The sequence below is a fragment of the Plecotus auritus genome (assembly GCF_963455305.1).
Source record: "Plecotus auritus genome assembly, chromosome: 15".
Classification (NCBI taxonomy): domain Eukaryota; kingdom Metazoa; phylum Chordata; class Mammalia; order Chiroptera; family Vespertilionidae; genus Plecotus; species Plecotus auritus.
In genome coordinates, this window is record NC_137781.1 from 7486701 (window position 1) to 7498955 (window position 12255).

Here is a 12255-nt window from a genome sequence, read left to right on the forward strand (position 1 = left end):
CAGACTCCAGAAGAGCCAGGTGTGATGAGTTTGAAGAACCCCAACTGCTCCAGGGCTTTTACTAAAGTCCGCTTCCTGATCCTTGGGCCACACTCTGGAAAAGCCTGTGGGAAATGTCCCTGCTTCAGCATCATCTTGCCAAGATGGAAGAGAGCCCAGAACCGGGCAGATTGGGTCAATAACTGGAAAAGGAGAATACAGCATAGAATCTCTGAGCAGGCACTGTTTTCATCCAACGACAAAGTTCTTGATCTATTTTTTTAAAAGAGAGAGCATACAAAGTCGCAAGGAAGCTTGCAACCTAGACTAATATACCCAGCAAGGAATTAAAGGAGAAAGTTTCCCAGACAAGCAAAAACTAGAGGACTTCATCATCACCATTAAGCCAGATTTACAAGAAATATTAAAGGGTCTCCTTTAAGTAGGAAAGGAAAGGCCATAACCAGAAATAAGAAAACATGAGGAAAAAAAACCTCACAGATACAGCCAAATATTCAATAAATACAGCAAATCACACATTTAAAAAGCTACTACGATGGTTAAAAGAAAAAAATATCAAGCTCAACTCAAACTACAGTAAGTACTTAGGAGATACACAACACAGAAAGATCTAAACTATGACATCAATAACATAAAGCATGTACAGGGGAGTAAAAATGTAGTCCTTACAGAATATATTCAAATATATTCAATCAGCTTAAAACAGAGTGCTATAAAGATATATATAAACCTACAAAAAAAATACACGAAGAGAAAGGAACCTAAACAAAACGTTATAAAGAAAAACAGCAAACCACAAGGCAGGAGATCGAGAGAAGAAAGGCACAGAGAACAACGGTGAAAACAACTTAAAAACCAGGAGGAGCCCCCTGGGCCACGTTAGACGGCAGAGAACAGGAGCAGCTCCTTGGGGGAGAGTAAGGCAGGCCTCGCCCACCGGCTTCTCCATCATGTCCAAGGACCCCGTGTTAGAATGGAGCCAATGAGCTTTTCTTTCGGGAGCTTGCTCACTGCACATAAACAGCCTGATCTTACCCGTTACCACTCCTAGAAAGCTTAAGCCTCGCCGGATAGGAGGCAGTCATTAGCCAGCAGTTTTTGACATAATTGGTTCTTTATTCTTTGGAGATACCCCAAGATTCTCCAAAAACAACGAGGATTCAATATTTACCAACCAAAGAGAAAATGATTTATTTATTTTTTTTAAATATATATATTTTTATTAATTTCAGAGAGGGAGAGAGACATAGAAACATCAATGATGAGAATCATTGATCAGCTGCCTCCTGCATGCCTTGAGCCCACAACCTGGGCATGTGCATGTGCCCTTGACCGGAGTCAAGCCCAGGACCCTTCAGTCTGCAGGCCGATGCTCTATCCACTGAGCCAAACCAGCTAGGGCTTGGGAAATGATTTAGATAGACCTGAAAATGTGTGTGGAATAATAGCTTGTCTTTCCCTCCCGCCCTCTCCCTGTTCCAAGGGCCATTTCATTTCTAAGCTTTTCTCTAAACCACCAGGTCCAGGCACATCCCCCTGGGCCTCACCCCCTCCTCTTCCAGTCCTGTGCCCTCATCCCTGATCACCAAAAGGCATCTTGCTGGCCTCCATCCCAAAAACATCCAATCCAATGCATTCATGGTTCCCGCCGAAGGTTTTCTGTTGTTGATGTTTTTGCTTGTTTGTTTGATCTAAGAGCCTGTAGTGTTGAAGCTCCACAATTTGGAAGGTCATTCATTCTCCGCTGCATCTGTCAGGCCTGGCAGTGAGCACCGGGCAGCCTGAGCCAGTCTTTACGTGTAAGGCAGAGGACCCAGCTTTCCCTCAGATCATTCTGCGGGGCTTGTGGAAAAGGCAAGTGTGAGCGGCAGTTCCAGTTCAAAGGTCAGAGGGCGCACAGCTGCCATTTAGTCACCAAGTCTGGCCCATGAAGACACTGTGGCGGGGAGAGATAAAGCAGGCCCATCCCTCTGGCAAACAGGACAGAAAAAAAGGAAAAAGGAAAGTCAACAAAGGAAATAAAATCAGGGAGGAGCAGGCATGGTGCATTCCATTCAGCAACTGCTCTTCCCATAGTGGTCTCCCCACGGGTCCCCCCCTTTCCTGCAGAGGCCAATGTGCCTTCTACACAAGGCCAGGGCTTCAGTTCTGGAAACTGAAGAAGCTGAAAAAGGGCTGAGCTGGGAAAGGCTAGAGTTTCCAGCCAAGGCAATGGTGCGGACAATTAACAGGCAAACACACAAACCCTGCAGGAGGCCAGAAAAGAGCTTTTTTTTTTAAAGGTACAAAACACCTTTGCAGGGAGAACAGAGTCCCAGGGCCCCAAAGGCACTGCCAGTCGACGTTAGCAGGAGCATCCACCCTGGGAAACAGTGTAACGGGAACCCCGATCGACCTGAGAAGTCAACCCAAGTCCCTGCTTCCAGAAGCCACCCGAACCCTGACCCACACCTGTGGCGCCCCCTGAGTCAGTGGGTTTCTAGTCCAGCTTTCTCAGCCAACCAAACCACCATGCGTTTAAATGACCCCAGTGATCCTTTAAAATCACGTGTCTAAGACCGACAACGTCAGAACTATGACAGGGCAGAGACACACAGGATGTTACTAACCAAAGGCTGCCTCTCGTGCATTCTTTTTCCTTCAGACAAGAAATTATTTAACATGACCTCACTCATTTGTGGAATATAATGAACAACATGAAAACTGATGAACAAAAATAGATCCAGAGACAGAGAAACATCCATCAGAACGTCAAACCTCAGGGAAGGTAGGGGAGGGTGGGGATAAGGGGGAGAGATCAACCGAAGGACTTATATGCATGCATGTAAGCCTAATCAATGGACACAGACAACAGGGGGGTGGGGGCATGAATGGGAGGTGGGGGGTAATAGGGGAATAAGGGCACATATGTAATACCTTAATAAAGAAATTTTTTTAAAAAAAGAAATTATTTTAAAAACAAAGAAAAGAAAAAAGAAATTACTTTACAGGTACATACATACACACATATATTTTTTCCCTGATATTCAAAATCCTTTATGACCTAGGCATGCCCAGTTCTGCTGAACCCTTTAAACAAAGGAAGAAAAAGAAAAGGCGCCACCAACGTGTACTAATATATACTTCTGCTACGGGCTGACCAGCTCCAAGGACTCTCACTCTGAACTCTCACACAGCCATTCCCAACATACGGCCAGAACCTGACCAAACCCCAAAGTCCAAAGGGTTAGACATCTCGAACGTCACAGGTCCCGGAGAGCAGAACGTCAGAAATCCTCCTACGCAGATGGAGGTCCTGCTTGAGGTTCTTCATAACTTCTGATCTCTCTTACTTTCGTCAACGGTTGCTTTGAGTCAACGTGTTTCTACCCTGTGCCCCTGGGCAAGGCAGAAGCCCTCTGGCGGAGGAAGAAGGGGCAGCGTTTTAAAGTGGTGTCCGGAGGATGGGAGAGGGGATTCTCCTGCGGTGACATTCTGAGCAGACGTTCAACACACACAAATGTGCCCGAGTTTCATAAATAATGTTTGTTTTGGTTTCAACACCTCGGACGAGACGGCTTCCAGATCCTTCCCGCCCAGGTGCAGCTGACCAACTTTCCACAGGATGCCAACACGCTGGAAAACAGGTTTTACCTAAGAGAAGAGGAAGAGGGAGTCAGTGCCTTCCTGCAGAGCCCCAGACCCATCCTGACTCCTCTCTCAACAGTCTCCACCCTGTAGTCACACTCCCCAACCACAGGACCTTTGAACGTGCTGCTGTCTGGAAGGCGAGCTCCACTCCTCCGAGTAAGTCCTCCCCTCCCCTCAGATCCCAGCTCGGCATCCTCTCTTAGTTCCCCACACGGACCCCCTAGCCCACAACCTCTTTTCTCTTTGTATCCCTCCTTCCTAGTACTTCCAGAGCTGTCTATGCCAAAGCTCAGCAAGAGATATAAATGCTGGCTTCTCTCTCTCTTTTTTTTTACGAATCTAGATTCTCAGGCAGCACTATAAACTGCATGTGTGTGAAGGCAAGAACTGAATAAGTCAGACTCACTCAGTAGTAAATTTCATGGCCACACAGACTTCCTGTTCGCACAGGCCGCTCCTATGGTTTTAAGGTGTGTGATACCGTGGCTGAGAACTGCCCCCCAAGTGCCACTATGGCTTTTCAAACGAAATTGCCCCGGAAGGTAGGGGAGGGTGGGGGTAAGGGGGATGCATATAGGCCTAACCAACGGACACAGACAACAGGGGGGTGAGGACATGAGTGGGGGGGGGGGATGAGGGAGCTAATGGGGGGATGAGGACACGTATGTAATAACTTAATCAATAAAGAAATTTAAAAATAAAATACATTTGCCAAAACCGGTTTGGCTCAGTGGATAGAGCGTCGGCCTGCGGACTGAAGGATCCCGGGTTCGATTCCGGTCAAGGGCATGTACCTTGGTTGCGGGCACATCCCCAGTGGGAGGTGTGCAGGAGGCAGCTGATCGATGTTTCTCTCTCATCGATGTTTCTAGCTCTCTATCCCTCTCCCTTCCTCTCTGTAAAATATCAATAAAATATATTTTAAAAAAAATAAATTTAAAAATAAAATACATTTAATGGGGAAAAAATTGCCCCGTGAGATGCCCACTTTTAACACACGCGCTCAGCCTTCTGCAAGGAGCAGGGCTGGCAGAGCTTTATTCCAACCGGTTTGGGGATGCCCCTGATGCTGCTGCGGGCCCAGGTCAGATGCCCAGCATCTGCGGGGCGTCTCCGACTCCTTCCAGGCCTCCGAAGCCCGCGCTATCCATCGCTTCCACAGTCCACATACTGATGTTCTGGAGAGTTTCATTCCCATCCTCACAAAACGAGGTGGGCACGAGGGCCTTTGAGCTTTGCAACTGAACCCCGGGCCTCAGTCAAGGAACAAGCAAGTCAAGTCTGTTTTCTCCTACTCCCAGCCTCGTCTCCAGGGTCGCCTTGCCGCCGACAGCCACCAAATGCCCTTTGTGCCAAAGACCAGATGCCAGGCATGGCCTCCAGTGATGCGACGGAAATCTTATCAGTTTCTAATTAAATTCCCACACGCAGCTCTATCCACAAGAGGTGGGAGGCAGGCAATTGTAGAATACATACCTGCACCCCCACAGGCCACATTTTTTCCAAACTTAAGGAGCAAAGAAACAGGGGCCTCCCTCCTGGGGCGGGGGAGGCGGGCAGGGCTGGCAGGAGCAGCGGGTTCTCTAGGCACCGTACCTTCGGACAGCACTTGTCAGCCTGCCGACGCCACCTACCAGCCAAGCGGAAGAACAGCGGCGTCTGCCTCGCCTTAGGGAACGCCAGAGGGTGTCACAAAAGTCTCCTGTGATAAGTCAGGGATGCAGGTAGACCCAAGACATCAGCCATAGCTGCGTGGGAGGCCAACCAAGCTCAAAACACGTGCAACCAGGATTCGGTCATCTTTTGAAATATGGAGCCATATCAACGCCTCCGGGTTCTCTCTGTACTCTGCACAGCCACCGTGTCCTCTTTTTTAATTAGCCTTTTTAAAAATATATTTGTATTCAAAAAATATAAATAAATAAATAAATAAATAAATAAATAAAATATATTTGTATTGATTTCAGAGAGGAAGGGAGAAGGAGAGAGAGATAGAAACATCACTGATGAGAGAGAATCACGGATCGGCTGCCTCCTGCACGCCCCCTACTGGGGATCAAGCCTGCAACCCAGGCATGTGCCCTGACCGGGAATCAAACCGTGACCTCCTGGTTCATAGGTCGACGCTCAACCATTGAGCCACGCCAACTGGGCTTAATTAGCCTTTTTAAGCACAGAGTTGGAATCTCCTTTTTACAGGTCCCCCCACCACCAGCAGCACGCTGGCCCTACACTTTGGAGGTCTTATCTCATCCTATCTAATAAAAGAGTAATATGCAGATTGACCATCACTCCAACACACAAGATGGCTGCCCCCATGTGGTCAAAGATCCTGCCCCCATGTGGACACAAGATGGCCACCACAAGATGGCCAGCAAGAAAGGGCAGTTGGGAGGGACCAGGCCTGCAAGGGAGGGCAGTTGGGGGCGATCAAGCCTGCAGGGGAGGGCAGTTAGGTGTGACCAGGCCGGCAGAGGAGGGAAGTTGGGGGCAAACAGGCTGGCAGTGGAGCAGTCAGACATCAATCAGGCTGACAGGGGAGTGGTTAGGGGGTGATCAAGCTAGCAGGCAGAAGCAGTTAGGGACAATCAGGAAGGCAGGCAGGTGAGCAGTTGGGAGCCAGCAGTCCTGGATTGTGAGAGGGATGTCTGACTGCCTGTTTAAACCGGCATTCGGACATCCCTCGAGTGGTCCCAGATTGGAGAGGGTGCAGGCTGGGCTGAGGGACAACCCCCCCGCCAGTGCACGAATTTCATGCACCGGGCCTCTAGGGGATTATAACATCCCAGGGATGGGAGCCTAAAGAGAAGACTGTTGCAGCCTCGCCTGCCTGCCTTCTCTCCATTTCCTGCCTGGCTGAGGCTGCCGGAGCTAAGTCGTGAGATATCATCAGGACTACACAGGTATAATAGCAAGAGCCAGGTACCGCCTGACTGCCCTGGCACCAAAAACATGCCTTTCCTCTTCGGATTCACTCATGAAATCACCCAAGGTTACAATCCAGCCACATCCGATTTACATGTACTATTTCCCAGAGAAAAAGACAGAGAGCTGTGAACAGATGGTCACGTGCAGACAAGGATGTTCTCAAAAACACTGCACTGAACATAAAACTGCCCCTGAAACTCGTGTTCTTTTCAAACATATTGACCTGAAAAGTTGTTCGTGATGTGCCTGCTGTTCAGATGAAGGATGTTCCAAAACAGAATATGTTACGTGGTCCTCTTTCTGCAGAAAAGAAAATTCCACGTATGTACTCACACACACTCTAGTGGTTGCTGTGAAGCAGTGAGATTACAGGTAACTTTATTTCCCCTTTTTCTTATCTGGAATACCTATACCAGCGGTCAGCAAACTCATTAGTCAACAGAGCCAAATATCAACAGTACAACGATTGAAATTTCTTTTGAGAGCCGAAAACGACTTCTGCGCATGGGCCACGAAGTTTCAATCGCACTGTACATGCGCGCCCACACGTGGTATTTTGTGGAAGAGCCACACTCAAGGGGCCAAAGAGCCGCATGTGGCTCGCGAGCCGCAGTTTGCCGATCACTGACCTATACCATAGACTACACCTGTGATGAGGAAAGCCTCTACCAGTGGTTCTCAACCTTTCTGATGCCGCGACCCTTTAATACAGTTCCTCATGTTGTGGTGACCCCTAACCATAAAATTATTTTCGTTGCTACTTCGTAACTGTAATTTTGCTACTGTTAATGAATCGTAATGTAAATAGCTGTGTTTTCCGATGGTCTTAGGCGACCCTGCTAGCGGTTCTCAACCTGTAGGTCGTGACCCACAGGTTGAGAACCACTGCTGTAGAGCCTAAGACCATCAGAAAACACAGATATTTACATTACGATTCATAACAGCAGCAAAATTACAGTTATGAAGTAGCAACGAAAATAACGTTATGGTTGGGGTCCCCACAACATGAGGAGCTGTATTAAAGGGTCGTGGCATTAGGAAGGTTGAGAACCACTGCTCTAAGCACTCTCTCTAAATGGTCAGTTGTCTTTGAGCCTGAGCACTGGAGCGGTCTTGTGTCTAAGTGGTTCACTTCAAGTTCACTGACATCTGGATATTACTTCAACCATGAACAGCACAAACTGCCAATGTGAACTGCTTGAAGTCCACTTCCTCCCAACACACAGGGGGGCAGGGCAGTGCCCAACGATGATAAGGAAAGCCTGTGGGAGGCAGCTAAAGTAGATAAAGTTACAGGATAAACATTCCAGGAAAGACGGCTGAGAATGAATGACTACATAGTCAACAGAAGCTAGGGAAAAGAACAGAACACACCCAAAGAAAGCTTAAGGAAGAGAAGCAGAAATCAACTGAAAATGGCAATATATTAAAAAGGATCAAAGAAGCTGACGTTTGTTCTTTGTATAGAGAAATAAAATTAAACTTCCGGCAAGCTGGATCAAGAAAAAGGAGAAAAGGCAATTGTAATCAATGTTAAGGATAAACAGGGACCAGGACCATACGTTACAAAGAATAAAAAGATGAGAATAAGAAAATGTTGTGTGCCCAGCCGGTGTTGCTCAGTGGTTGAGCATCAACCCACACACCCAGAGGTCACTAGTTCCATTCCCAGTCAGGGCACATGCCAGGGTTGTGGGCTCAATTCCTAGTAGGGACGTGCAGGAGACAGCAGGTTGATGTTTCTCTCTCATCGATGTTTCTATCTCTCTCTCCCTCTCCTTCCTCTCTCTCTCTAAAAATCAATTAAAAAAAAACAACCTTATTTTTTAAAAAAGAAAGAAAACATTGTGAACAACTTTAAGACAATACATTTGGCCGAAACCGGTTTGGCTCAGTGGTAGAGCGTCAGCCTGCGGACTGAAAGGTCCCGGGTTCGATTCCGGTCCAGGGCATGTACCTTGGTTGCGGGCACATCCCCAGTAGGAGGTGTGCAGGAGGCAGCTGATCGATGTTTCTCTCTCATCGATGTTTCTAACTCTCTATCCCTCTCCCTTCCTCTCTGTAAAAAATCAATAAAACATATTAAAAAAAAAAAAAGACAATACATTGGAAAACTTAGATGAAAGAACAAAATCCAACCCATCAGAACTGACGCAAGAAAAAATAAAGACTAGATAGTCCTATAACTGTTCAAAGAACTGAACATCAACAGTTTTTTTTTTAAATCTTTTCACAAAGAATGTATCAGGCTATTCCCGGCAAAGGTAACCAAATAGCATGGCAGTTTTTATTTATTTCAGAGAGAGGAGAGGGAGAGAAACATCAATGATGAGAGAGAATCACTGATCAACTGTCTCCTGCATGTGCCCTACGGGGACTGAGCCCGCAACCCAAGCATGTGCCCTGACCGGAATCTAACCATGACCTCCTGGTTCATGGGTCAACGCTCAACCACTGAGCCACACCAGCCAGGCCAGACTACCAGCCTTTAGACGACAATAAGAAATTGTCATCCCTTGCCAAAACCGGTTTGGCTCCGTGGATAGAGCATCGGCCTGCAGACTGAAGGGTCCCAGGTTCGATTCCGGTCAAGGGCATGGAACTTGGTTGCGGGCACATCCCCAGTAGGAGGTGTGCAGGAGGCAGCTGATCGATGTTTCTCTCTCATCGATGTTTCTGGCTCTCTATCCCTCTTCCTTCCTCTCTGTAAAAAAATCAATAAAATATATTTTAAAAAAAAAAAAGAAATTGTCATCCATGTACTCAAGAAAGGGCCTGCATATACAATTTCTGGACAGACTGATTACTGTACTTCTTTGTGGAGGATTTTTTTCTTACTTCGTGAGATCTGAGGCTACCACAACAATGGCTCAGCGTATCACAGCGCCCACGAAGTGATTTTGGTCACCAAATACGGATGAAACTATTTTACTCAGTGGCTCAGAATCGAAACAGCACGTTGGTCCACTTGAACCATCAAGTGCTCTCATACCCACTGGCCTGCGGGTGCAGCAGACCCTTTTTATTGTGACTAATGAGGAGGACACAGCTTTCCTCACATTGTGTGTTATTTCTGGGCATCGAATGTGAGGCAGATAAAATGGCTTAGCAATAAAATCAGTGCAATCACTAACTTTCTTATGTGCATATTATTCTGTGGTATAAATATCACTTATTCTTCTCAAAGGGTGCTGCTCTTCACCAAAAATGTCAATTCTAGCTAATGATTTGTTCCCCAACTCTGCTATCTATAACCAATCTGTGCTTTGTTTCTGTCTCCTAGGTGGGATTCATTGACAAACTATTTCCAATATCAGCATGTATGTAAATATGGTAATACAGTCATTTTTTTTTAGACATAGAGTACAAGAAAATAGTATTTTTAAAGCAGATACGTCTCAAAATATAAAATACCTGAGAATATCGAATAAAAATGTATAATACAGTTATGGATAAATTTTTGAAAGTACTGAAAGACATTTTTGAAAATATCTAAAAAAAAATGGAAAGTCATTTCATGTTCATGAACTGGAAAAGTCAACATAAAAGGGCTGGTTTTCCCTAAACTGATCAATAGCGTCCATACAGCTCTAATCAAAATCCCAAACATTGCCGAAACTGGTTTGGCTCAGTGGATAGAGCGTCAGCCTGCGGACTGAAGGGTCCCGGGTTCGATTCCGGTCAAGGGCATGTACCTTGGTTGCGGGCACATCCCCAGTGGGAGGTGTGCAGGAGGCAGCTGATCGATGTTTCTCTCTCATCGATGTTTCTAGCTCTCTATCCCTCTCTCTCCCTTCCTCTCTGTAAAATATCAATAAAATATATTTTTTTAAAAAATCCCAAACATTGTTTTGCTGCCTCAGAAGGGCCAAGGGCTAAGGAGCGCCAGGGAGCAGGCAGGGAGGTGTGGGAGACTTCCCCGCCGGGTGTGGAAAAGCTGTGTGTAATGGTCAGTTTCACGCGCCGACCTGACTAGGTGACATGGTGCCCAGATATCTGCTCACACAGTATTCCGGGCACGCCTTGGAGGGTGTTCCGGGTGAGATGAACAACCACTTTCACAGCCCGAGTAAGGCAGATTGCCCTCCCCACTGCGGGCAGGCCTCGCCTAATCCGCGGAGGCCTGAATGGAGCAAAAGGCTGAACAGGAGAATTCGCTCTCTCTACCTGACTGTTTTTGCGGTGGGACATTGGTCTTCTCCCGCCCGGGGACTGGAACGTACACTTTGGGCTCTCCTGGTTCTTGGGCCTCCATAATAAATCTCTTTTTATATATAGATACTAGAGGCCTGGTGCATGAAAATCATGCACTCAGCGGGGAGCAGGTCCCTCAGCCCAGCCTGCGCCCTCTCTCAGTCTGGGAGCCCTCGGGGGATGTCTGACTGACAGCTTAGGCCTGCTCCCCGCAGGGAGCGGGCGTAAGCCGGCAGTCGGACATCCTTAGCGCTGCCGAGGAGACAAGAGAGGCTCCCACCACCGCCACTGTGCTCGCCAGCCACGAGCCCGGCTTCTGGCTGAGCGGCACTCCCCCTGCGGGAGCGCACTGACCACCAGGGGGAAGCTCCTGCATTGAGCATCTGCCCCCTGATGGTCAGTGCGCGTCATAGCGACCGGTCGTTCTGCCATTGGGCCAAAACCGGTTCTCCGGCATCCCCCGAGGGGTCCCGCATGGTGAGAGGGCACAGGCTAGGCCAAAGGACCCCACGGGTGCACGATTGGCGTTGGGGAGGGACACAGGAGGTTGGCCAGCTGGGGAAGGACCATGGGAGGGCTCCAGGGCATGTCCGGCCCATCTCATTCAGTCCCGATCGGCTGGACCCCAGCAGCAAGCTAACTTACCGGTCTGAGCGTCTGCCCCCTGGTGTTCGGTGCACGTCATAGCAACTGGTCAACTGTCTGACCCCTGTTGGTCAGTGCCCGTCATAGTGAGCAGTTGAGCGGCCTTAGCATATCATTAGCATGATTGGTTGAATGGACGACCAGATGACCAGACACTTAGCATATTAGGCTTTTATTATATAGGATAAGATTATTGTCTCTGTTTCTCTGGAGAGCCCTGAGGTCCAGCCTGGATTTGTGTCTCACCTTTGCCACTGATAACCGAGACCTAGGGCAAGCAACATCCCCTCTCTAGACCCCTGAGCCCTCATCTCTAAACTGCATTCACCCCCAGCTCCCACACTGAGAATCCGACATAGCTGACGCCTATCCCCAAAGGATCCGGAAACCACACTGTACCCCTGAAGTCACCACATCGTTCCGACTTTGCTACAGGCCGCCCGGAGGAAGCGCCCCTGGCTTGGGAGCTCATCAGTGAAGTCCATCCAAGGAGGAGCCCCCATTCCCACCCCATGCTCTCGGGGATCCATTTAAGAGGCTGAGAAATCTCCATTTGTGTTCTCGGTGACTGGCAGATGGAGCTGCTCAAACCAAGTCCCTCACAGCAAGCACATGGCCAGCTTCCTGTCTGAAATCCAGCCCTCCCTCTCCTCCTGTAAAGCTGACTTTTCAGTGCTCACATTTGGGGAAAGTGAGGAACAACCATTTATCTGGAAGTATTCCCTGCTGCTTTCTGGGTGCCGTGTAGGGATCAGAGCCGCTCCCCCCATAAGCAGCACATCCCACGGTCAAACACTTGAACAGGGAACCAGGACACACGCCTGGCCTTGCGGGGTTTTCAAAGGCGAACCCACTCAC

At 48.2% G+C, this 12255-nt stretch overlaps 1 protein-coding gene across 2 annotated transcripts in view; it reads right to left on the bottom strand.

Moving 5' to 3' along the window:
- Positions 1–1195: 1195 nt before the first annotated feature.
- FAM174B (family with sequence similarity 174 member B) overlaps positions 1196–12255 on the bottom strand; it is a 67522-nt gene continuing 56462 nt past the window's right edge. For both annotated transcript variants that reach the window (XM_080651815.1, XM_080651816.1), the window contains one exon: positions 1196–3633. In XM_080651815.1, the coding sequence (XP_080507941.1) occupies positions 3630–3633 (4 nt within the window). In that variant the 3' untranslated portion in view covers positions 1196–3629. The remainder of the gene's footprint in view (positions 3634–12255) is intronic.